The sequence below is a fragment of the Meleagris gallopavo genome, chromosome 2, assembly GCF_905368555.1.
Source record: "Meleagris gallopavo chromosome 2, MGAL_WU_HG_1.1, whole genome shotgun sequence".
NCBI classification, from domain to species: Eukaryota; Metazoa; Chordata; class Aves; order Galliformes; family Phasianidae; genus Meleagris; species Meleagris gallopavo.
In genome coordinates, this window is record NC_139405.1 from 66,566,991 (window position 1) to 66,593,368 (window position 26,378).

The 26,378-nt window shown below is 39.9% G+C and overlaps 2 protein-coding genes and 1 long non-coding RNA gene across 9 annotated transcripts in view; 1 reads left to right on the plus strand and 2 right to left on the minus strand.

Moving 5' to 3' along the window:
- AFG1L (AFG1 like ATPase) overlaps window positions 1-13,359 on the minus strand; it is a 63,379-nt gene extending 50,020 nt beyond the window's left edge. For 2 of the 6 annotated variants that reach the window (XM_010707533.4, XM_085217539.1), the window contains exons 1-2: window positions 13,216-13,359; window positions 6,274-6,500 (exon numbers count right to left, since the gene is read on the minus strand). In XM_010707533.4, the coding sequence (XP_010705835.2) occupies window positions 6,274-6,500; window positions 13,216-13,315 (327 nt within the window). In that variant the 5' untranslated portion in view covers window positions 13,316-13,359. Of the gene's footprint in view, window positions 1-6,273; window positions 6,501-9,558; window positions 9,622-13,215 lie in introns of all 6 variants that reach the window. The other 4 variants (XM_085217542.1, XM_085217541.1, XM_085217538.1 and 1 more) reach the window with 4 other exon arrangements.
- A 1,024-nt stretch (window positions 13,360-14,383) lies between these two features.
- On the minus strand, window positions 14,384-18,930 carry LOC104909853 (uncharacterized). 2 transcript variants are annotated; one of them, XR_792634.4, is made up of 3 exons: window positions 18,781-18,930; window positions 17,840-18,484; window positions 14,384-16,891 (listed from the first exon to the last, which is right to left on the minus strand). It is a non-coding gene; the product is annotated as an uncharacterized LOC104909853 (long non-coding RNA). The 2 variants fall into 2 exon arrangements; XR_014881451.1 differs by having other exon boundaries at window positions 17,840-18,874.
- Window positions 18,931-18,967: 37 nt separating this feature from the next.
- Window positions 18,968-26,378, plus strand: part of SNX3 (sorting nexin 3) — a 32,205-nt gene continuing 24,794 nt past the window's right edge. Inside the window, exon 1 of the mRNA XM_085217547.1 lies at window positions 18,968-19,282. Coding sequence (XP_085073673.1) covers window positions 19,121-19,282 — 162 coding nt within the window. The 5' untranslated portion in view covers window positions 18,968-19,120. The remainder of the gene's footprint in view (window positions 19,283-26,378) is intronic.

The following is a 26,378-nucleotide window of genomic DNA, read 5'->3' on the forward strand; positions in this document are numbered from 1 at the left end:
GAGAGAAGGAAGAAGAGTGAGAGTGGGTGATGTTAGAACACAGAGTAAGTCCATGTGATTCTCCTCATCCCTCAGACTTCCCTACTGTCCTGAGTGAGGTAACGTCAAGGTTTTAGTATAATCATGTTCAATTAATTTACATCAAATTTTCTTTTGCAGGAGTGCAAAGATGTAAAAACATTAATACTTACATTTAAAATATACAAAACTGAAAGACTTCAAGGAATGCAGAGAATTTGACTTTGAAGGGGAGAACTCAGACATCTTTAAATGTATGTTTTGAATGCTCTGCCGCATGTTTTTAAGTAAGTGTATCCCCAGAAACACACCAATACTCCGAAGTCCTCCAGGGTTCTTAATTCCTCTAACATTCTTTCCAATAACCAAAGAAATCATAACTTCATTGCTTCACTGAGCTTCATTACCATTAAAACATGCTTACAATAGAACTTTTTTTTTTTTTTGGAAAATTATTCATACTCTAGAATATCTGCAGTTACAGAAGAAAAAAGGACAGTATTCCCAGATTTATGGAATTTCCTTCTTTGCTTTCAAAATTTGTTATAAGTTTCTGTTTCAAAATGGAATGCCTTGCTTTGATTCCATCATGTCACATTTACCTTCATTCAAACTTCACTTTAATCGATCAGTATCCTATCTCAGGAATTATATTCATTAAAACATCTCCTTCTCCCTAAAGATTCTATTATTTCTTCAGTGTATTCAACAGACTGCAACATCTTCCCATCTTCTCCCACACAGCCTGCCTCGTACACCAAAAGAAAACAACTCATTTCCTGGGAATATTCATGCACCAGTTTAGGAAACTTTTAGGTGAAAACCCATGTATTATAGTGGTTAATTAAAATACACAAAATTCAAGGAGAAGTATCCAGACAGCACTTTCTTTAAAACCAAAAAACAAAGACAAAACACTAACTGCCTCTTTCTTCTACTCCTTCAGACCTCTTTTTTGGTTACTGTTGTAGCTGAAGACATTTTCAAGGTCTTGGATGGCATTTACTATTGTTCATACCTCTTTTCAAAACATGACCTCACTTATAATTGAGCTTATTTCAAGTCATTAGCACAGCAACTCAACAACTCTTAAGATGCCCCAATTGGTGTTATTTTGAAAAGCTAGAGATCTGAAACATCTATGGAAACTCTTATGGCCTTGAACTTCAATTCAGAGGATCTCAAAATATCTCAACATACAAGGCCATGCTTTCACCAAGTTGAAGATCAAAGTCATTGTTCACATTTGAGTAATAATTCTGAAAAACAGAAGCATACTTGATTTGCAGCAACAGATTAATTGCTTTTTCCCCCCTTAGATTCATTCTAAGCTGATGTCCAAAAACGTATAATAAGATATATATAGTTTAATTATCACAAACGAAGTGGCTATTGGCTTTTTTCTTTCCCAAAACTGCTTATTTTATAAAGGCTTTGCCTACCAGGTGATGCAAGTCCCTCAGGTAAATAATGATATGCTTTTATTGTATGTCACTATTTGTTCCCTAATCCTACTTTTACTGTGCTTTCAGTGAATAAAAGGTGACTAAAAATTACAATCAAAGCAGACATTATTTTAATCATTTATAAATGTACTAAGTTTCTTGTTCTGGAATAACTCATTTCTGAAGAGACTTCTGCATTTTTACAACAGACAATAAGATAATGAGTATCAGACCAAAGAAGAGAAATAACTATTTTCCTATCATCTCTCTCTCTTTTTCCTTTTTTTTTTTTCTTTCTTTTTTTCTTTTTTCCCCCCTTTTCTTCACGTTCACCTCTTAATCATTCTCTCCAATGCCAAAAACCAAGAAAAATTATTGAGATGCTGTGCATCACTTTTTTGTGTGTGTGTCCTTTTTGTTGTTGTTGTTGTTGTTGTTTTATAGTTTTAAAAGGCTGCCACTAGAATCTTTTCAACAGGGATTCCATACTAAAAGTAGAATCTGAACACAGAGCTGTTGTCAAGAACTCTCTGGTTGTGATCATCCAACCAAGTTCAGGGACATGAGAAGCACGGGAAGCCTGATAGCCAGTGAAGATGGAAACAAAGAACTCATTGAGCACCTCAGCCTTCCCCATGTCTGTTGAAGCCATTTTCCCCTCTCGTTTATTAGAGGGGGTACGCTATCCTTTGCCTGTTTCTTCTGATCTATGTACTTGGAAAGTCCTTTCTTGTTATTTTTCACATCTTGCCAAGTTCACTTTCATCTGTGCCTTGGCTTTCCTTTTGGCTAAGATCAAGTGTAGTGTATTGTAGCACGCGAAGCTACAGTGTGCAAGGTTTTCACAAGAGGAGAGTGCAAACGCTTACTTAAACTCTTCAACAGATGCAGACACATGAAAAGCACATGGTATCACTGTCTACAACTGATATAGTGCCTGTTGTATATGATCTTACCAACTATTCTGCTGTAACTCACTCTGGGGAAAACTTTTATTAAGGATGTTGATTACAACTTTACTGAAGCAAAACCTCTCCTGAACTAGAACTTAAACCACATTGTTTGGCTTAAGACTTTATTTTAAAAGGAACCACGCCAATTAACAACTAACATCCTCAAAAATACCAGAAGAGAAACAAGGACATTACTACTTCTCCATCACAAATTGTGATTTAATATATTTATGCAGGCAAGAAGCCTTTAACAGAATTACACGAAACTCACTGTTCTCCGCATTTCCTAGGGTTCTGATCTACAACACCACATAGCTTAATCTGGTTCTAAAGTTTTCCAGACGGGTATCATGCACTAGAAGAAAAACCTCTACACTACCACTTGTCACATTAACAAGTAATTGTACAGCTGCATCTCACTGAAAATGACATTAGCTGCCAGTATCACAGAGCTTTAAACTTGAACTCTAGAAGTTTTTAATTAAAGAGTAGAACTGAAACAATTAAAAGATTCCTTTAGAATTAGAGGAAGCCCACATCCACACCCTAAAACAATGGTATTTGATATTTTCCTTTTTGGAGAAAATCGGTTAGGTGGCTTTATTGTGATTAGCTCTGCTACAGGGATAAAGTAGCATTACAATCTCCTAATTAGAGTAAGATTAGTATCACTTTGTTGTCTGCAGTAGATGTTTTTCTTCACTATTCATGGTTCCCAATCAAAAAAGTGGTAAACAACAAACCCACATAACAGTTATCTACAAAGTCATTACAAGACATCTGCTCTTAACCACAATGATTTAGGGCACTCCAGTTAACACAAGTCAGCTCACAAAGTTATTCTCAAAGGCAGAGGTTTTAGAAAAGAATATCCAGATGTCCAAAGCAGTTAACCAGAAAAGATGAGAATGCTAGCCTACTGATCCTCAGGTTAGACAGCAAGATCAAAACCTTCATCACATTTTTCTACAGAATGAAAATGAATAAAAGTTTGGCTTTATGCCCAAAAGATTACATAGGAGCAAGCCAAATAACTGGTTTTCTCTTAAGCAATTTCCTCTTTTACAGCTCATGCTCTACAGTGTTGGTAAAGAGCAATTTTATACATTAAGTACTCTTCAAATGCCAATCTCTAGCCTGTTAGATTACGCTTATGGAAATACTTTGCCTATGCCACACCAGCAAAATAGGTTTAGGAATCCAGCCTGATCTCCTTACACTCGCAGGAAAACAGATTATCTTATAGGCAAGCCATAAGATTGCTTTGAATAACAAAGATGAGCAATAATCACTTTTGAATTTTTTTTCCAGAAAGGTCATCAAATCCAACAGCCTGACTACTCCAGGGCTAACCAAAAGCTAAAGCTTGTTATTGAAAGCATTATCCAAATGTCTCATGAACACAGAGAGGCACAGAGCATCCATAACAGAAGCCTGTTCCAGTCCTTGACCACTCTGACAGTAAATAAATGTTTCCTAATGCCCACTCTGAGACTTCCCTGGCACTCTGTACCATTCCCATCCTGCCATCTGTTCCAGGGAGCACAGCCCAGCACTTCCCTCTTCTCCTCCTCAGCGGGGAATGCTCTCCTGCAGAAAGCAGTGAGGTTGCCTCTTGGTCTTCTCCGGATGAGACAACTCAACTGTCCTCAACCTCTGCTCATAGGACATGTCTTCCAGCCATGCTGCCCTTCTCAGGATGCTTTCAAGAACCTTAACATCCTTTTGACATTGAGGGGCCCTGTACTGCATGCAATATTCAAGGTGAGACTGCACCAATGCTAAATATAGTGAGAGAATCCTTCTTTTGACCAGCTGGCTAAATAAAAAAGTGAGTAGTGAGATTAACTAATCTACTGGTTGGAGAAGGCAAAACTATTCTCCAAACAATTGTTGGGCTCCAATTACCATAACTAAGTTAAAATTTTAGAATGATTAAGTTGAAAGGAAGCTCAGGAGACTGTATGGTCAAACTCCTTGCTCAAAGATTTATTAACTTTTTCCAAAACAGAACTTCCAAAGACTCATTCCTTTCAAAGAATCATAGAATCATTTGAATCATTGGTTGGAAAGTAACCTTAAAGGTCATCTAGTCCAACTCACTTTCAATGAATAGAAACATCTACAGCCAGATCAGGTTGCTCAGAGCCTGGCTCAGTCTGACCTTGAACATCTCCAGGCATCCATCTCTAGGATCAACCTTGCCTCAGCACTTGACTTAGAACACTCCCTGTTCTTCACCGTTCTCATGTTTTTCTTTCCAAAGTTTCTGACTTCTGTTCCTTGAAAATTTCTCTCATTCCGTTTTCTTCCCACTGTATATCAACAACAAAAAAAGAGCTCCTTCCTAGGTGTCTAGTCTGCTACCTTTTGTCAGAAGGCAGGAAGACATCTGTAGAATTCCCAGTCAAGCATGATTAGCAGATAAATGACATACAGCTACAAGTAGGAATTTAAAACATTCAAGGTAAATTGAAGGCAGGCTGTTAAATGAGTATTGAGACCCAGGGTTCTGAACCTTGCTAACTGAAACACATACTTTCATTTGCATAGTACTTGATCTCACTGCAATATTCTGTTTGCTGCTTTTTTTCATTCCTCGAAGCTAACACAATTTGCAAGAGCCTTGGACGGGCAATTTGTGGTCTGGGACCTAAATGGTAGAGGACAGCATGTCATTTACAGGTATTTGTGCCCTGAAGGTTTCGGCTCCTCTGATCTCATGCTACCTCATGTAGGGTTATCACACAAACACAATACAGTATTTGTGCCATGTAATTGAAGAATTTGGGCTTCCAACAGCAAGCATATAATTTACTAACTACATACAGTCCAATAATTAGTCATATCGTTCTATGCTCATGAGATAAAGTGCGTTGTAAAATAGATGTTAAGAGAGGTTGACAGATTTATTAACAGGTTCTGTAGTTGATGACATAACTTTAGCTGTTACAGTCAATGTATTGCTATTGAAAAAATAAAAAGCAAAAGTAGTACAATAGAGAGGAAAAAAAAAGGAAAAACTCTCAGTGACTGGCTGGGGAAAAAGAAAAACAAACAATAAAGCTGTTGACATGGGAGATGTCTCCCCAGTGCAAGAGGCCTAGAAAATAAAGATTATGATGATGGCAATGAGTATTTTTCTATGTTTTTTCCCAGTATGATACTTTTTTTCAAATGAGACTCACTCAAATTCCAAATTCTGTCCCCTATCCCCAGTTATGACTTTTTGCTGAAATACACTGATCTGGTGCACAAGTTGCACATTCACTGGTCATTCCGCTCTTGAGCACATGTATTATTGACTAATATTTATCTAGGATTTAAGAACTTGCATACCTTGCTGTGCACTATGTTTGGTTTTCAGGTATATAAACTAAAGTCTACAAAACAAGAGACATGGAAGGCAAGGGAAGATTAGACATTCTCACACTAGTTCTAGCTACTTCCCATGAGAACAACACTATCAGAATTTGCAGGTGCAAGGCCACAAGAGCAAGAGCATGAAAATAATAGCATGAGAACAAGATATGAAAAGTACTGCCACAGTAGCTCTGGAAAATACTGTGCCAAAAACTTCAGGGAAAAGTTACTGAAGTGCAACAGCAGGTCCTTAGAAGTCAGTAAGGTTGCTATGTTCTGTGCAACAGGTGTGAGCCTAATTTTTTTATTAATGCTTTGAAAAGAAACCTCCAAAAATGCACTTAGGTTGCAGACCTAAATACAAAGAAAGATTTAGCTGTAAAGACCCACTGCAAAAATAAGACTAGGTTAATGATAGAAATTGATATATTTTTAAGCACATTCTTATGAGAAAATATAAATTCTAAAAATATATTTATCATCATCAATCTCACCTTTGAGAGAAAATTTTTTGAGCTGATGCTGTAGCCTTTAAGACTCTCATGCAATTTTTGCAGGTGCTGCACAACTTTTCTTTGCTGCTCATCATTCCTCAGCTCTTCTTGCTTAATCAGAAAGTCATAATGTTCTAAAGGTCCATTGCAAACCAGTAAGGCTCTAGAATTAGCATCTGTAAGCGTACCAAGAACCACCTTTTCATCTGCTGCTTGACTTGCATATGCTGTAAAATAGAAAACACTATTAATAGAGATATTTTGAAAAGTGTTCTGTTAAAATCATAAACATAGCAGTTAACAGTTCATGCAAAGACTGATATACTTACCTAAACTGCTGCACAAGTGTGTTATGCCTTTGTTTTTCAATAATCCACTGCTAACTACAAAATACATTTAGTAGTATATTTTAACAATGTTATTAATAAGATGCACATACACACTGTGCTCAGCAGGGAAGCTGACAAGACTGAATGAGCTGTTGGAAGGAAAGTGTTGACATACTTGTTGCAAAATGGGGTAAAATCATTTAGAATCCCTGACAGAGAGCATTTTTTTCTGAATAGATGAATCATTTAGAAAGAGGCATGCTGAAAGAAAGAATTTAAAAGACAGCAAACAGGAGACCAAAACAGGAGTTTTGTAAGCAAGTTTAAAGAGTGAAAGACCACAGTCAGCAGCACAGTAACTGTGAAACCCTGCAATACCACAGTTCACTTTGCTGGCTTAATCTTCTATTTAGAGACAGGATCATGCCAAGGAATTCTGTTTAGATTAAAAAGAAAAAAGTCAGAATTGATCGGCACAAAATGAGATATAATACTATAATTAGGAATTAAAGAATATAAAGTCTTACAAAGAAGGTTTGTTAAATCATTAAGATCAGAAATCTAACAAAAGAATACACTGAGAAAATGTTTAATACTTTCTTTGCTTATGTTATCATTTAAAAGTTCAAGTACTATCACGAGTAACACAAGATGTATCAATGACAAAAATTAATGAGAACGTTAAAGAATTTGAACATTGCTAGAGCTAATGAAAGTATCCTCAAATGCTTAAGGTAAGCTCCTCAAACACCCCCAACAGCCTCCAGCAGCTTGTTTTGAGGTCTGCTGGATAGTAAGCAAGGTTCAAAAAAAAACGAGGAAAAAACCTAGAAAGGTTCTAACATTTAAAAAGATAAATCCCAAAATTCATAGGTCAGTCAACACAGTTGACAAAAAATACTGGAATTAGTAGAAGCAGATCTTGATTATTTATTTTTAGAACGCGCTTAAGGTAAATTGTGACGAATGAGAGGCAACATCAACTCCTCAGGAACAGTGTGAGAGCAACAGTCCTCCCCACTGACCACATAATACATTTGGTAGAGAGAGGAAAAACGTTCTTCATCGCAGCAACCATTCTGTCATCGGGTCACACAGTGCTGTCTATATATAAAGTAGGAAAGCTAGATGCAAGTGACATAACTTTTGAGCAAGTAAAAACAAACTAGAAAAAACTGCAGGTAATAAATAACACTACAGTTAAGCTACGTGCATGTTTTTGATAGAGCTTCATAGAGGGCTCAGAAGCTCAGCTTGGTGCAACTCAGAATTTCCATCCATGACCTGTGTAGGGTAAAGTGAACTTCATGGAATGGGCTTGCAGGTAAGATCATCAGGAGGGGGGTTGCACACTCCAGAATGCAAGGCAGAGTACACCAAATAGAATGTATTGCAACAAGGCATTGTTCTTTGGGGGAATAGTTAGCTGAACTTCAGAGATGGACACTAACCATCTAAAGAGCAACTCTGCAGAAAACAATCCAAGGCTATACTGGATCACAGAGTGGCAGTGAAATATCATCATAAAACTATGGGGAAAGAGTAAGGAAAGAAGGAAGGAATCTGAGGGACAGAATCATAGAATCACAGAATGTATGCACACAGAAGTACAAGCACACATGAAGCAACCCTGTTCTACTCAATAGCGATATGCTCCATCCTAGAATACACTTTGATTTTTATATCATATTTCATAATAGGTATAAACACAACAGAGCCTTGACAAGTGTGTGATTTAGTATTTGTTATACCATGGGTCACAAACCACAGAGAAATTGTAAGAGCGCTCAGAGAGGCACAAGAAAAGCGTAAAATTTTTATTTAAAAAAAAAAATGGATATGGTTATAAAATAGAAGAACTGAAAACACCTCAGTTTCTCCAAAGCAAGTAAGCCAATATTTACAACTGTAGCCAATAATTATACCAAATTCTCCTGCCCCAAAGGAACTGAGTTACTGCTGCAAATTAAAAGTAATTAGCTCATCCCTAGCAAAAAAAGATCACCTAGAGAGTTGACTTCGACATCCATTATTGCAAAAATTTCAATAAAATCTTTACAGAAGGCTAAAGAAAATCATATAGCTTTCTCAGAGTCCTTTACCTATCTGGAGATATGGAAAAGATTGTAAATCTACTTAAGGCAGTGAAATGGATTAACTGATGAAAAAAGAATTTTAATAGTAATCTTGATGAAAATCTATCAATAACGGGTCAGTAATACCTGATGTAGATTCAAATAGAAGGAGATAACGGGAAGAGAAACAGATAGATGATCTCTCAAAGTTCACCTTCATCTTATTTTTTCCAAATATTTACTCCTACATAAACTCAGCCTCAGTTGTGTGGTTTGCACCTCCAAACTACTGACTGCCTTCACAACATGTACAGCTCAATGGCTCTGAGAGGTCTGATGTGAGGGTCCAGCCTTACCCTGCTATACCTACAAAGTCTGTAGTTCCCACTGCTTACCATGAGATTAGGAGAAAAAAAAAAAAATAAAAGCTGGTTTAGGGATAAGAAAGATTTTGTGGCTCATTACCTTTCTGGCCATGGACAAGGGATATCAGCAGGGCTGCTCACATGCATGCCTTCTGTGTCAGATTACATGTACTCACAGCTGACCATAAGTGGAAATAAAGTGGGAATAAAACACTATGTCATCAACAGATGACAGAGATGAAGACTGTGCAAGTGATGACAGAGGGTGTTGTGGGACAAACTGTTCACTGTTCTCCTAAAATAATACTGAATGCCAAGATTTAAATATGATGAGGGGAACTGGGAGACATACAGTAACTGGTAAGTGATAAATTCAAATGTGTCGCTGTAGACTAAAGTCATAGACCCTAAAAAGAACATAAAGCATGTATGAGTCTTAAGGAGAAGTCAACAGAAGACAGCTACTGAAGTGATAAACTATACTGAGAGACAAACAAGTGAGTCTTCCATTCTCACCTGCATCGTGGAGCAGACTGCAAAAATCATTCACAACACTACAGCTTCTAGAATAATCTATTCCTGAACAGATAAAGAAAATGAATTTTTAGAAATTTTAATACATAGCAGAGGAATACTAGACAAATTCCTTACATAGTTTTATATCAAGAAAACTGTTAGAAAAGAATTGCCTACACGTAAGTCAGTTTAATGCTAGGCCTGCAGCCTTCTCTATATTGCAAAAACTCATTTTTCTTTCTTCCTGTCTCACATCTTCATTTTATACAGTTACTTGCTTATATTAGTTTTCTTCTGAAATTCTCAGTGTCACAGAGAAAAAGCACTTTGTGTATCCACATAAGACTACAGAAAAGCCCAATGTCAATTCATTACTCAGTTTTACATAAACCAGTGCAAAATTAGAGAGATGAGCCATAATTTCTGCTCCCAGAGTGCATGACAGCATTGGATTTTATCATGTTTTGCCTAACATTCACTACAATTTAAGAATTGCCAGTAGGTTGCAACTTTCTATTCAATTCTTGTTCCTGAAACAGAAGCATTAGGGCAATCTCATTTCACTTCAAGCCGCAAAATTAGGTGCTTGCATTTGCCTTTCTGCCTGCCTATCCAAGCATCACAGACCTAGCTGCAACAAAAACCTACCGTGATACACAAACACAAACAAAAAGAAAAGAGAGAGAGAGAGAGAAATCTTGGAGAAATAAGAGGGGGAAAAAAAACTCAAAGACAACAAAAACTTTTTAATGTAAAATTAATGTAAATGCCAATCTGAAAGTATAAATTCCCTTCAAGTGAGTTACTTAAGACACCTTCAGTAAACTAGCATTGATTTATCACTGCAAAGATAAGTGCTAGCATCAAAATCTAAAAATAAAAAGCATTCTTAACTTCAAAGACATTCTGCTCTGTAAAGGAGCAACAAATTGGAAACTTAATCAGTACATTGTCAACCTTTCCTTCTGCCACTTAGAACTCATGTCTGAGATGACATTGGAAAAAGGCAAGCAAGTTTCAATGACACTGCTTCTGAGAGCAAAGCTCACAGCTGAGGCAGGCACTAGAGTTATTTACGTAAGAAGACAATCTGAAATGGAAGCTGGATTGTGGCCTGTCATAAACTGATCTTGACAGAAGCCAGGAGGTTAACAGGTCAGAAGGGTAACTAAGAAAAACACCACTCATCCTGGCAACCCTTTTTTTCCCTCTCTTAGTTGTATGTAATCATGTAATTTGAACCTATAAAAAAACATGGGCTTCCCTGCCATGAATTTCATTTTTTCCGTATTTCTATGAGCGTAGAAAGCAACTCCTTGAAAATTCATAGATTAATAAATTCAAAAGTATGCAGAGAAGATCTCGTGTTTAAAATGACTGTTCATTACTGAGAAAGTGTTTTACTTCCACAGATTAATTCAAATTTGATCTGCAGAATCCTTTACAGAACAGAGCATCTTTAAAACATCTGATTAGAATTGTGAACCTTCAGTGGAAAGAAACATGGAAAAAAATCTAAAGAAAAAAGGAAAAACATAAAAAAGATACATAATACCCAGCTAAAGAAGCAAAGGTCAAAGAAATGGAACATAGCTCTTTTTATTGCAAAAGGTAAATCAAGCTTCAGATAACAGCATTCACTTCATAGATTGTCAGCCATATACAATACTTGTGTAAATGTGTATTATTAATTTTCAAAGTTAATCAAAGAAGAAACAAATCCTCAAAGGGATTTAAAATGCATTTAACCTTTGTTCTGTATGTATGCTTCAAATCACTCCACCATGAGAATGATCACAAATTCTTTTCCTGGAGATTAAGGACAACAACAAACCTTTTAAGTATTAGGAACAGCAGTATTCAACTAATTACCTCTGAACTATGCCTGTGAATTGTGATTGACATTCTGAGGAAAGCGCACTGCAAAGGCATAAGAGATGGGGAATCAACCACTTCCCATAATAACTTCCTCTACTGGTTAATAGTTCTTTGCCTTCAAGACAGAAAATACTCCCAGCAGTTGAGAACTGTACCTAAACCAAACTCACCACAGGGACTACAAGTGCACCAAAGTCCACAATCCAAAGATCACCCAGCTGCCATCAAGAAGCTGGAACAGCACTGGCTAAGCCGGTGCCAATGCAGGAAGCACATGCATTTCATTGCTACTTTGCAGACTTCATTCTGCCTTAAGAGCTTTCCACAAAAAATAGAATTTGGGGGGTGACAGCAAGGTCACAGAAAGCAACTTTTACAAACTTTTCAGATCATAAAAGGCAAATTGCAGCTAAGATACAAGGTCTTAGACTGCCCATTCATCCTTGTCTCCTTGGGTGAGGAGAAACTTAGATTGATCACTTAGACCATATTTAGCCTTCCTACAGTCCATTCATTATATGAATATTCTTATATGAATATATATATATATTCTGTGTGTAAACTTCTAGAGAATATGAGTGTTACAGTAGAATTAGAATTCTGATTTTTCCATAGGTGCCCGTGATATTATGAGGAAAATTATATTTCTTGTCCTATTTCCATGCACTGCCCATTTAACCACCTCAGCTAGAAGTGAAAGTAGGAATGACAGGGAAGTTTGTCAGGGAAATTGTTCATGGGTATTAATTCTGAAGTCTTTCAAGAGGTATAAAGGTGCAGTAGGCAGATCATACAAAAAAGAAAACACTGATTATAAGAACTGGATTATAAATCAATTCAGTGAACATTGCCTATCCCTGCAGATGTCCTCAAACAATAAGAGGAGCGACCATCTTTCCTTTTAACATGGAAGCCAAAAAAAATACAGATAAAGTCACCAAATTTCCTCTGACTTAAAAAAGAACACAAAGATTTGAAGCAGTATCACAATTAAATAAAAACACAACCATTGTACTAACACTCATTTAATTAGCACATCTCTTTTCAGTCTATTTGCGTGAGGATGTAAGCATTGTATTGTCACAATACAACACGTGTATGTGAATGCTTATTTGTCCCCAGTGACCCACCAGGATCACTGAGTCTTCTGGGCTCCACACAGGACCACCCAAAATCCAAGCCCTATGTCTGCACTGTTCCAACACTCCCTGAACTCCGGCAGCTTGTGGCCATGTTCACTGCTCTGGAAGAGCTCTCACTAAAGGGAAATGACCTCAGCTTCTAATCTAAGTCTCACGCTAGCAAAACCTGTTTTCCTATGAATTTATGTACTATGCTGACTTTATCGGGCAAGCTCAAGTGAATCGGGCAAGTGAAAGCTCAGCTGCAATGACAGATGAGAGGGCCCTCCTGGGGAAGAGTTAACGAGACAAGCGAGCAGTCAGGCAGAGCCACAGTCCAGGCTCTCCGGGAAGCCACAGGGCTCTCCGGGAAGCCACAGGGCCGGCTGAGCCAGCCGCAGGCCCCAGGCCGGGCAGAGGAGCACGCCGCAGAGAACCGGAGGACGCGGCAGATCCCCTCAAGGGCAGCCCGGCGCAACGGCCGCCTTCTCCTCCCGCACAGAGCCGGCACGGAGCTCCGCCGGCAGCCCCGTGGCGGAGTCCGGCACTAGCGTGTCCCCTCTCCGGCGGCGCCGCGCCTGCCCGGCTCCCCCCTCCAAGGCATCGCGCTCCAGAGCTCGCTCTCCCTCGGGCACGACGCGGGATCGGCGGCACTGACCTCTCGGCAGGGCCCGTGCCGGCAGCAGACGGGCAGCACGCGGCACCGGTGCCCGCAGCAGGCAGCGCGCAGTAACCAAGGGCGACACGGGCGCCGCCATCTTCTCGGCGCGGCCTCCACGGCGGAGGGCGCGGGGCGAGCTGGGAAATGGAGTCCAGGGGTAAGGGTGCTGGAACTGGCACCGGCTGCGGGGGAGCCCGGCGCTGGGCGAGGAGTGTCAGCGCTGCAGCCATCGGCTTCAGTTTGCCAGACAACTTGACAGAAAGGCACAATGCAGTAAACAAACAGACAAGCGTAGATTCCAATGAAAGGGCACTGGCAGTCAGGAGCCAATAACCCAACCGTTGACCTGGCTGGCTGCCTCTCTGTTCTTGTCACAAATGCACCCATGTGTCAGGATGTGGACTCAGCAGATGTTGCTCACAGTAAAAGCATGAAAGAAATGCTTGAATTGATTTTTGGCTTTTCAATATCAGAATTCCTATAACGTATTCTAGAGTTAAATTTTCTGTGCAACATGAGCAAGTGAACAAGTCATTATCGTAGAACGCTATTCAAGAGGGCTTCTTACGTAAGAAGGGAGCAAAATATCACATCAAGGCACTGTAGAACTGATTGCAAACATAATCTACAAAAGTAGATTCTACTGAACAGTATTACTAATGTTTTAAAAATAAAATTTATGGTCTTGAAAATATTAATGATGTTTGAAGTTATTTTCTAGCACATTGGAGCCACTGTCCCTAGAGGCATCCAAGGAATGTGGCACTGAGAGACATGTTACTGGGCATGGTGGGGATGAGCTGACAGTTGGACTAGATGATCTTAATATTCTTTTCCAACCTTAATGATTCTATGATTCAGTAATTCTATGGTCAACTGTTTTGAAATATGCAGTTGCACCAGGCACATCTTCACTACTACATATCTAATTAAGCGGTGAACTAAAATGCCAATTTATCATATCTTAAAAGAGCTGTTCTCAGTGCATTTTCTTTCATCTGCCTTCTATTGAGCACTTATTGGTTTTGACTCATTCTAGCTATCAACACCTGTGCCCATTTAGGAATGAATTTCAGTACAAATCATAGTGAAGTGAATAGGCGTTTCAAAGATGCATCGCAATTGTTGCAATATTTTTAGAATCTCAAACAAGGAAACAAACAACTTCAGTAAAAGTGATTTAAATAACAAATATCCTTATAAACAGCTTATCTCCTTGAGAACAAAGCATAAACAAGGCAACAAGAGCTGTTCTTTTTCTTCCATTATTAACTCAGATCACAATACGATTGGGTGAAATGTCAAGAATAATTGGAGAAAATGACAGCATAATCTTCAGCAAAAACATCTGATTTATTTAAATTGTCACTGTTTTTTTGTCTTAACAGATTCTCTGCTTGACCTTGTTATGCAAGACAGTATAGAAAAACTTCCCATTTGGGTTTGTTCTGATATTCTCTACCTAAGTGAAAAAACTTTTTGCAGTGCTTCTTTTCACAGCAAACTCTGAAATGCCATGATACGTGCTACTGTATTGAACGCCCTGGGAACTGAATCTGCATTTGGCAAAGTCACATTTTGTTGTTAACCTAAAATAACAAAAATTGGATAATCTGTAGATCGTCATGGTTAATGCTTGTAACAGATACACATCCATTCTATAGGACATTCGTTTACACTTCATTCACTGTTTTCATCTCTTTTCATGCCTCCAGAGAAATAAAGTTATAAAGACAATGGAATTAAATTGATGCTTGCTTAACTTAGCCCCATTATTAGTTTGCAAGCTAAGTGAAATAATAAGTGGTCTTAAATAGGAATACAAACAGGGGCATAATAAAACCCCTCTGAAGTCCCCCACTAGCCTCTGGAGTTACAAAATTCACTCCTCTGGAAAATCGACTGAACCCACAAGGATGTTTGTGTCTAAAGACCTTTGGATCTTTTCCAAACCTCCTCTGAGTTCCTTCAGAAGGAGGGCAGGGTCTACGTGCCTTCAAGTCTCCAGCATGTTTCCGTCATGGAAAACCTGTTTGGCTCCAATACATATATGTACTTTTGACATAAGAGAAGTCATTCACCCTACTCTAGGAAAATGGATTTTGTGGTTTGTTTTTATTAACACAAGTTTGTATCAAATGCCATTTCCCTAGAGTTATGACAGAACGCTCTGAGGTAAACTTGATTTTAGCTTTATCTATTCAGGAATAATCAAATACGCAATAGATAGTTTATGTTGCTTACCAAATCAAAGATTCTTAAAGCTGCAAAAATGTTCCCAAACTTATGGACTTAGAGCTATTTTTACATATCTGTCTGTTTACAGCTTGCATTTCAGTCAGCTCTCTCAGCTCCGTGTGTTAGAAGCTCATTGTGCAACTTTCCAGCTACATGGGCACTACTCAGCTTCTCTAGAACAAGGGGTTCACAAAGTAAATACCTGTGAGTTCGTGGATGACATTTTAAACAATAAGAAATCTAAAAGTATATAAGAGGATCACCTGTGTTGAAAAATATCAGGTAAAAAGAGAGAAGAGGCATTGAATACAATAGTTAATATACATGGATATAACAAGTTATATTCATATGCAAAATATTTATATCTGGAAGAACCAAATGTAGATCTCTAAACGCCACACTTGAAAAAACCACCTACTAACACTGGCATCAGGAAGTCATTTTTCCACATAAAGCATTGCACAATTAGCTCTACGTTTTACGTCAGTTTTTCTTCTATGGCTTGTCCTAGGTCAGCATTCTTCAGAAGTTTTGACAAAATATGCCTGTGTTGACTAAAATGTATTGGAGCTTGAGAGCTTGTCACAGGGCTGGGGAACCCCCGCTGGGTAATGGAGAGATTTAGTTTCCTACCCAGTTAATGTAATGTAATTTTTTTTTTCTTTTAAAAACAAGTAACTACTTGAGAGGTATCACTATACTAAACTTAAGAATTAATCATACATTAATACTTGCTTCTGGGTTCATGCCAGGAAATTCCAGTATGCATAACACTACTTGAAGTTATGCAAGAAAATCTTAGCTGAATAAATAATGTGTGGCAACAAATCCATGAATTCCTAATCTCTTGGTTGTTTGTCTAAATGCTTGATTTCTTGCATATAATCTTTGGACCTACAAACACAGCTGACCTCTCTCCCTCTAGATTTGAAATTTGGCCCAAAGTTCACATCAGAAATAGAATTAAAACATTCTTTCTGAATTTATGGTTCACCTTTTCCATCCTGAGAGATGAACCACTGCAGCAAGCAAGTAGTGAACTACAAACAGTGTAACTCGAGAGTTCCATGGTTCACAAAAAATGTGATCCATAATTCAGAATAAACACATTCTCTCAGGGTTGGAAGGAAACAAGGAGACTCAAAGGACTCTAATTTTCCCCATCTTCATTCTCTTCTCTCTGCAGCATCAGCCAGCCAGTGTGGCATATGTGTTTTCACATATGCAAGGAGGGTCTAGTTTTGAAGCAGGGCATCTTCCCCTTTGTCTTCCAGTACAGAGGATCTGATTCCCAGCTGAGAAAAAACAGCAACAGCAGAGATGGGAGACATTGAATGACTGTAGCCTCCATATTCACCAATAGTATTGACACATGGGCACTAAAACATTCACTCCCTTTTGCTTGCCTCTGTATGGCTCCCAGCACAGGTAATCTCTGTTAGGAAAAGCAGAGAGAATAGTGTTACTAGGATGATATCATGTGAGAAAAAACAGTCAACTTAAGGCTCACTGTTTGTAGTATTTACTCAGTGTAAGAACAAATTATATTCATCATTCATCATATGCTCACCATCTTCCCAAACGCACAATATTAGGCACTTCTTTGTTATCTTCAATGGATAATAAAACCAGTCAGGCAATATATTACTTAATATATACTTAAGATAATCCAGTGCTCTGTCTTATTTTCATGTTTGCAGTCAGATGTGGTTGCATAAGTTGTGTAACAAAAGTGTATGCAAAAGCGTATACGAATAATCTCAGTAGAATGAATGAGATTTCCTTGCCTTAGTTGCAAGACCAGTTTAATAACTCACATAATTCAAATAAGGCTTTCTTTCACTGTTACATTGTAAAATTCTGTCAGCTTAATTTCTGTTTATAATTATAAAGTGAGTAGTTAGCAGCTATTAGCAATAAGAATAAGGAAGGTGCACTAGTAAGGACAAGAATTATACTGGAGGAGTGATGAGCAGGAAATTCAGAAAAAAGTTACCAAGCAAAACACCTACAGTACTCTCATTCTGTGGATGGGCTATTTTTGTAACTTGGATTCATTTGAGCTTCTTAATTACTTTTTTATTCTAGACAACTGTTATTCAAACTGGCTGGATGTGAAATTTGAGTCTGTTGAATGTGATTTGTGGGCAACCTGCCATTTTGACTATTGCCTAGATACAAATTCTTAGAAAAAAAAATATAACTAGTTTTTCTACAGACCTATCTAGGTCTGTACCATAACACTTTCATTATGAAGGAAAATGAAATATGCATTTTCTCACTGCAGGAATACTGTTAGCAGATATTAAATCAAAAATCTGGAAGACGAATCTAAGATGATAAGAGTCATTTAGAAGCATTAGCAATGAGGTGATAGAATTACCATTCACTGAAGTCCTTGGGGAAGCAGAAGGCAAACTTTCTACTTCTTTTGCCAATGGTTGACTTGGGTATTTGAGTCAGGTACAGAAGCAGCAATAGCCTTATGTCTTTGCAGAGAAGGCCACAGTTCTCTGTCTCATTCTTTTCTCCCGTTTACTTTTCTTTGAGGTCCTAACTTCCAGTTTAGTTATTTTTTGGGAATAAAAATTTCCCTTCTTATCCTTTATAAATGAAATGTTAACAAACTCTTAGCTTTGTAAGCTATCAAATCTGAGCTAGTTGGCTATAATGCTATTAAGTGCATATCATTTGAGAAAACTGAAGGATTTACCATTGCTAAAAGCCTTAAGACTACTGCAGACATTACCACTTTGCTTACGGCCTTGTCCATCCTCCAGACTCCATTTTCAAGGCAGGACCTTTGCTGAGGTCCTTCTGGTCCATCCCTGGCAGTGGGTATGGCCCACCCAAGCCGCCCAGCTGACATTTTGCCTTATGGAATGACAACGGCAGAATTGTTTTCCTTCATCTTGGTACAGACATCTTTGTCCACACCTACTGGCAATGCTGTCACAAGGATTCTTTCTTGTTCTCATACTATAATTATGAAAACTGTCGAGTGCCTCTATAGTTCTCCATTTGCCACCTGAAAAACAATTGTGCATACATTACTGAGGTGTCATCTGCTAATTCAAACCAGCATATAAGCACAGGCCCACTGCCCATTTCTTAACGTTGCCCACACATTTACAAACACTTCCAGAACTCCCTCACAGCCTTCACAGAGAGGCAGAACTGCTGGCCAGACACAATGCTTCACCCCAGCTATGCTCCTAGCTAACGTAACTTATCCTGGATCCCCTATCCCTACGCACAGTACTAAGATTCGCTGCTGAGAAGTTCCAGCTCAGAATAAAGTATTTTTTTGCCGTAATCGCTAACCTCCCTTTGATTTAAAAACCCACAGCCACGGGCGGGCCCGAGGACCCGAGCTCTCTCAGCCGCCTAGCCACGCATGCCCCGCTCACGCCGGGACTTGTAGTTCGGAAGGCGGGCGGCCGCGCGGGGCGCCGCGAGCGGGGCTGAGGCTGCGGACTACAGCTCCCAGGCTGCCTTGCGCGCGGGCGGCGGGCGCATCCGCTGGCGGCGGCGTGGGCGCGCGTTGCCGGGCAGTCAGCTGGCCACGGGGCGATAAGAGGACGGGCGACGGAGGGCGGCCGTGTCAGGGAGCTTGGTCGCGTCCTGCCGGTCGTCGGGGGAGTGCGAAGGCGTCCGCTCCGCTATGGCTGAGACTATCGCGGACACCCGGCGGCTGATCAGCAAGCCGCAGAACCTGAACGACGCCTACGGGCCTCCCAGCAACTTCCTAGAGATCGACGTGGGCAACCCGCAGACCGTGGGAGTGGGCCGCGGCCGCTTCACCACCTACGAGATCCGCGTCAAGGTGAGGGCGCGGCCCGGCCCTCCCGGGCCCTGAAGCCTCGCACGGCTGCGTGAGGCCGAAGCGGGACGCCCTGCGGCCCGGGGCTGCTTTCTGGGCTCGGCGGGGCTGGTGGCGGCCGCCAGGGCCCGGGCTGGGGGCCAGGGGGCGGTGGGCTCCTCCTTCGGTTGGACGGGAGGCCCCGCCGCTGGGCTGGGGGCTGATAAAGCGGCGGTTGGTCCCGCAGCACGGCTCTCTGTAGATAACCGGGAACGAGCACTGCGAGGTGCGCTGCTGCTGGGTTGAAATACTCCTCTAGGACGTGCCGTTGTGTGACTGTTTTAATGTCACTAGAAGAGGGTGAGCTTTCAGCTGAGGAGGTGTAACGTAGGTGGATCTACCTAGAGAAAGGAGTTCGTGTTCAGGATTTCAGTGCTCTCAGCATGCTGTAAAGAGTGTGTAAACAAGCCTAACAGGCAGGCCAGGTTAAACCTAGCTTTCTCCTGAATATATGGGAGAAGGGAGGAAAAGCTGTGTGAAACTATTGCTGTGTTCCCCATTCCTGATGCTCGTTTATGTAAATAGGACATTGGAGGAGTGAACAGAAAAATACAGTATGTGCAGGACACTCAATGCCTGTGGCTAACAGGGAAGTGAGGCAGGATGCTCTTGCAGTCTGTACTGCTGGGGATAAGTTGGGTTGGGAAAGACAACCTCCTACGATTTGACCTTTCTCTGTAGTTTGTGATTGAGTCTGCTGCCTTGTAGCTGTCATCATTGAAGCTGTTCAATAATAACTGCCTGAAGCAGAGACCTCACTGATCTCTTGCACATGCACTCAGGCTCTGCAGTATTAGTTCTGCTTTTAGTGAATGCCACAAAGCGTACATGCCTTCTTGGCATAAGAGATTTAAGCTGACATCTGCCTTCTTGGCCATTAAAAGTCTTCAGATGAAACTAAAACCTTGTATGTATCTTCAGGTAGTAAAGGTCCATGTTATCAGCCTAGCATAATTTTGCTTAAGAATGCAAAATCAACTGAGACCTAAAGCTACTAGAGAGGATGCTGCTTTAATTTTAGTGCTGCTAAATTGCTGTGCTCTAGTAGCTATTATAAAATTCCAGGATGCATCTGTATGGCAGCAGGAATGAACTGAAATGGAACTGTAGCTTAAGTTTGGCTCCTGTGTGAGGACAAACTGGAATTAGCTGCCTTATGTTATGCTGTCATTATCAGGGCATCAGCTACCCTCTTAGCAGAAAGAAGGATGCAACTTTTTACCTTGCTGATGGATAAGATCTCTAGTCCTTTAGTTTCTTATGTCTTTCCTTTCCATGAGTCTGAGCATCTGGAGTTGCTGGATTCAAGGCGCATAATGCAAAAGAGCAGTCATAGCCTTGCTATGTCCTTGAGAATTATAGGGAGTTGCCTGGAATTAAAAAATAAAAATCCAACTGAAGTCCTTCAGGTTAAAGAAAAACAGAAGGCCAGGTTTCTGGATTGCAGATGGTTTAAAGTAGCCTATTTAGGGTAGAAATCTTGAATTACTGTTGCAGGGAAGAGCTGGAAGTGACCTTAACAAATGTACTCTGTAATGATACAGTGACCTTCTATTTTTCCTGCTAATCCAGTTACTATGTAAACACTTCCTCCTTCATCTCCCTTGCATGCATCTGTGTGCATAGGTATACAAAACTATCTCTTGTAGTACATGATTATTCCCTTTCCAGTTGTGTGTTATTGTACACATTGTGTCCTTGATGTGTATTCTGATAGGTATCATGAACTGTAAAGGTGAGTTTTATGTTTCTGCGTGCTGAAAGGCTACAGAGCAGGTACTGCAAGTCATGCAGCATGATGTTTGCTATCGTCCATTAATTTTTTCTCAGATGGACACAAACTATATTGCTAATATGAAAATTTCGCATGAAAGTAGTTTGAACTTAAATTACTCCAGTATTGCTTTTCTAAAAGGTAGATCTTGTACTATAATCTGCTTGTTGAGCATTACAGATAGGAGCCACTAACTGGTCTCTGTGGTTTGGTGTCTTGTTGTGGTCACAGAAAATAGTAGCTGATGTTCTCAGCTTTCCCCCAGCAGTGCTAGTAATGTCAGCAGAACAAACCTGAGGAGATGGATTGACATACCTGTGTTGTATCTGGAAGGCTTTGTTTTAGACTGTCACCAACACTAACATGTAGAGTGGTGCAGAAATGAATGACTAAACACTAGAAAATTCTGGTTGAAGCTATTGGACAGCTTTATCATGTGCAGATATTATGTAAAGGTAGGAACAATGTCACAGAAGATGCTGAGAGTCATTTTTGGTGTTGAAGCAATTAGACTTGTGCCATTGTTATGGTGACTTCAAACCTGGTTTGGGGGTAATTCTATCTTTATTGCCTTGTCTGGATCTCAAGATTTAACTTTTAGGAAGACTGAGCTAGATAGCAAACTTTTGAACTGATGTCTGATAATTAATGTTTTGCTAAAAGTACTTCAGCATTTTATACTAAAGGTGAGGCTTTGCAGATTTTTGCCATCACCTGTATTGGCAAGCTTTCTGCTAGAATTGCAGCTGAAGCATATCTGTTGTTTGGAAAGCAGCAAGTGGATTGATTTCATGCTTTCTCAGTTTGCTGTGTTCTTCAGCTTCTGGTGACATCAGGCTTGGAAAGCATAATAGGGAACCCAAATGTGTTTACACTGCTTAGCAATATACTACTGAATAAGCAAGCTGGTTATATTTTGGTATTTAGAAAAGCTTTTTGTAATTTACCTTTGTGTTGTGGTAAATACGTGGTACATGGACAGACGGTTAAACTTTCCTGTGTGTACTGCAAGTGCAAGCTTTATGTAGTGGTTCCAGTGTGGCAGCTTGCTTAACAAGTGATCAGTTACCTGTGTGGTTTTTGTTTTCTTAGCATTTAAAGATACATCACAGATATTGGAATCTTTCAGTAAAAGTTGTTAGGTGGGATTGGCCAAAATATTGTCTTCTGATGCTGTGCTTGCATTAAGTGACATTCTTTTCTCAGCAAACTGGATAAGGTGATGATGGAAAGCTTTTCACTGCAGCAACCAGTAAGGCACACAATGTGGCAATATGGGACTCTGCTACTGCAGCAGCATTGTGACATTAAAATCAGATATCTTGTGTTCAGTATTGGTAAATGATGGAAAACGCCATCTTGTCACTTAAGTGCATCACTAAAATAGCAAATTTGAGAGGGTAATGTTCTTGACAGGGTACTTGAGAATTTGCTTTCTGTCAGCAACATTAGGCAGTGAGTTCATACTATTCTGAGGTATCCTTTGTCTGCAGGCTTGAAGTAAACTAAAAAGGAGAATAAAGTAGTTAGGGCATGAAGCTCCAAGTATGTTTTCTAAGTACGTACAGCTTGGTAAATTAGTAATCTAAGGGAGTCTAGATGACTTAGACCTTGTGCAATGGTTAAAACTGATAAAAGCAACAAGATTGCCTGTTAAGCCAATACAGCAACGTATTCTACTGCCCTTGCCCCTTGAGGAAAAATGTGATTTAATAGTTAAGTTCTGAGTGGAAATACACTTGCATGCCATTGTGGTTTCTCAGGAGTCTTTACTGGCTTTTCAATCAAGTCCTTTTTGTGGGGAAGAGCACCTTCTTCTCTCAGAGGGCAAAAGCTATCTTTAGACATATTTTTTTGTTAGTTTTACCTTTTCAGGCCTACACATGTCAGCACACTTCAGCAAAAGCATATGTTACTACTTGTGGACTGTAAGCTAGAACTTTTTCTGAGTTGCAGGAAATAAATCTAGAACAAATGACATATTACCCTCTTAGAGCATATCTTCAGTCTAATCCAGTTCCGGGTATTACCTTACTTATACTGCAATTGGGAGCAATGGTATTCCTGGTAAGTGGGTCAGCAGGAGCATCCATGCTCAAGGGGGTTCTGTGCGACAACCTCAGTAGCTAAATCCTTTAAGGAGACAAGATTTAAGCTTTACAAGCTGACTCTGATCTCAGCATTTGGTGACACTTCAGAATCACACTGCCATGATAAAAGCAGTGCCACAGGAGGTGAGCACGTAGGTTAGGAGGACAGCAAAGCATACAAATACACAGGAACTTAAGATATTTGGAAAAGTATGTATTAAACACAATTCCTTGTAGAAAGGTAACGTGGCTGCTTTGCTTCCAGATGTAACACACATTACTTGAGTGGAACTAATGCTCCATAAGCAGTCACCTTTTCTATATATTTTGCATGAAGGCATCTGTGGGCCTGCAGAGGTATAATGGCTGCTCTGAAGGTAATGCCTTGCGTTATATTGTGTTGGCCCACGATGTCAGAGGTGAATGTTGAGGGTATGGCAGTAGAGGTTGAACGTTCCTGTCAGTGTTCTGCTACATTTTGTTGCTGTGTGACAGATGGCAGCAGAGGGGCAATTTGACAATGGCATCTGATGTGGAAGCATGTATGAAGCAAAGGTGCATCATTGAGTTCCTCTGTGTGGAAAAAAACTGGTGCTCTTGGCATTCATTGACGCTTGCTGAACATTGATGGAGACCAAACAGTGAATGTGAGCACAGTGAGGTGGTGAGTGGTTCTTTTCAGCAATGATGGCAGCAATGTGAGAGACAAACCATGTTTCAGTGAGACCATGCACAGCTGTTGCACCGTAAAATGAAGAGTCTTGATCAGCACATCTGTGTGAATCAGCAGGATTACAATCAGGGAACTGTGTAAAAAGCTGAATACTGGCTTCGGTGTGTTGGAAGTGATGGTGATGTTGGAATACTGCAAAGTTTGTGCCAGGTGGATCCCACAAATGCTCACACAGGAACAGAAAGAACACTGTATGCAGGTTTGTCAGGATCTACTGAACCAATACAAAGCTGAAGGTGACAGTTTCCTGGAGTGTATTGTTGTGAGAAACAAGACATGGTATTACCACTGTGAGCTGGAGTCGAATCAGCTGCCCTTGGAGTGGCAGTGTGCAAATTGTCCGAACAAATAAATGGTTGAAGACACAGCCCTCAGTGGGTAAGTGATGTGCACTGTCTTTTGGGTTAGGAAAGGGGTGATCTTTCTAAATTTCCTGGCATCAGCTGTGACAGTTGTGTTGTGATGTTCAGGTGATGCTAAGGTGATCTAAAGTGAAGGCTTGAACTTCCCCAAGTATGGTCAGAGAAGAAGACAATCCTTCTCTTGCAATGCAATAATGCCAGGCCACATACCAGTTTGAAAACTATGGGGCACATTGCCAGTCTTGGCTGGACTGACCCATCACACTTACTGTATAGTCCAGATTTGGTGTCTTCTGACTTCCAAGTGTTCAGGCCAATGACAGATGAACTGTGTAGGTGTATGGGAACTGCTGAATCACGGCCTGAACCTCTGATTGACTATCTGAGGCAAGCAACGAGTCAGCCCTGGGAGCACAGGTGAAGGCAATTCACCTGTGCTATTGGAAGGGGTGGAGCCTGGCTGCACCTCATAGACCTCATCCCAGTGGGGAAGGATCTCTTGCTAAGATTCCTCCTCTTGGAGTCTACTCTGCAAGCCCAGAACAAGGGTAAGCTTTCCATCCATTCTTCTTTAGCATGATAATCTGTTTAGCCTAACTTTCTTATATATTTCTTAATTATAACATCCATATATTCACTGATTATACAATAGGGAAATCTTCCTAGCGATGATGCCATTATATCCAGCTATGAAAGAGTGGATCGCCTCCACTAGTGCAGATTTTTGAGGGTGACATGTAGGCTTTGTTCATTGCTGGTGAAAATACATAGCTAATGGTGATTGTTGACAGATAATGCTTTGTAGCTAAGAATATGCTCTATCAAATAGCGTTGTTGTGTTCCTTTTCTGTTGTAGTTTCCATAGCTTTGCTGTCAGAACATCATACGTACTTGACTGTGTAGACAAATGTGGGGAAGGAAATGAACACAGGCTGTGAAGTGCGTGTGGTGTTAAGAATAGTATTGGTCCCAAAGGATTGGGGAAGTAAATCACAGTACTGCTAAACTTCTTTTGAATTTTTTTGTCATCTTAAACCAATGTGTGTTTTTTTGTTTGGATACTGTGTTTGTATTTCAGATTACTGGTATTAGTCTGAGTTGAGCAGTTATATTATCAAATCAATTCAGAATGATTAATGAACAGAAGGCATGTGTCTTATTTGTGGTACTCTTGAGCTAGCAAATGTGGTTTTGATGTGTTTTGTCCTTGAGCCGTAGCAAATTTCCAGTCCTTGAGTTCAACAGGAGTTAAAGTTGTAGACCTCTCTTGCCAAGGGAAGAAGAGAGTCTGCTGGTACTCATAATTCACTTTAGTGTCATTCAGCTTTATGGCCTGTGAAGCTTGTGGTGGGGTAATGACTAAACACTGACTCAGTGCGGATATGTTTAGGGATGCACAGTCAGCATGAATTCTTTATGCTACTGCAAATTTTGTATCACATTGCAAGACTTTAATGCTAGCTAATTACTCTTCTAATATACTGTTCTAGATACTGATACTAATTGTGAATGTATTTAGACTTCAAAGAATAAAAATGCAGTGATTCAGGTAACTGTTCTATAGCCCAGGTACTACACATTTACAAACATTAACAGTTCTCTTGAGCAATGATTCAGAGCATTAGTTGAAAATCTAAGAAATTCTCAGAATACTAACTAAGAAGACCAAGAACAGGCATGTTTTCAACAAATTTCTGAAGCAAGGAAAGTAGATTTACAGATCTATTCCATGCATTTGCTCTGAGCAGCTTATTTTTCTGTGGAGTTTTTAATTTAAACTAGACTCAGGAACCTAATCCAAAGGTACTGGACTAGCTTGATGTTGATGTCTGTTACTGTGTAAATAAAATAACCAAGTCTTTGAATAGCACTTATTAGTATATTAGTCTAACTAGTGACTTAGACACTTTTTCTTTCTGCTCATACAATGCATGCCTTGATTGTCATGTATTGAGTGCACTCTAATACAGTGCTGAACAGACCAAATCAAACAGAACAGTGTCTAATCTTTGTAGGACAGATGGCTGTGATCCAGGTAGGCATGTGATGCCAGAGTTTTTTTTATGCATCTTTATTTTTAGCTGGCTTGTTTAAAAAAAAA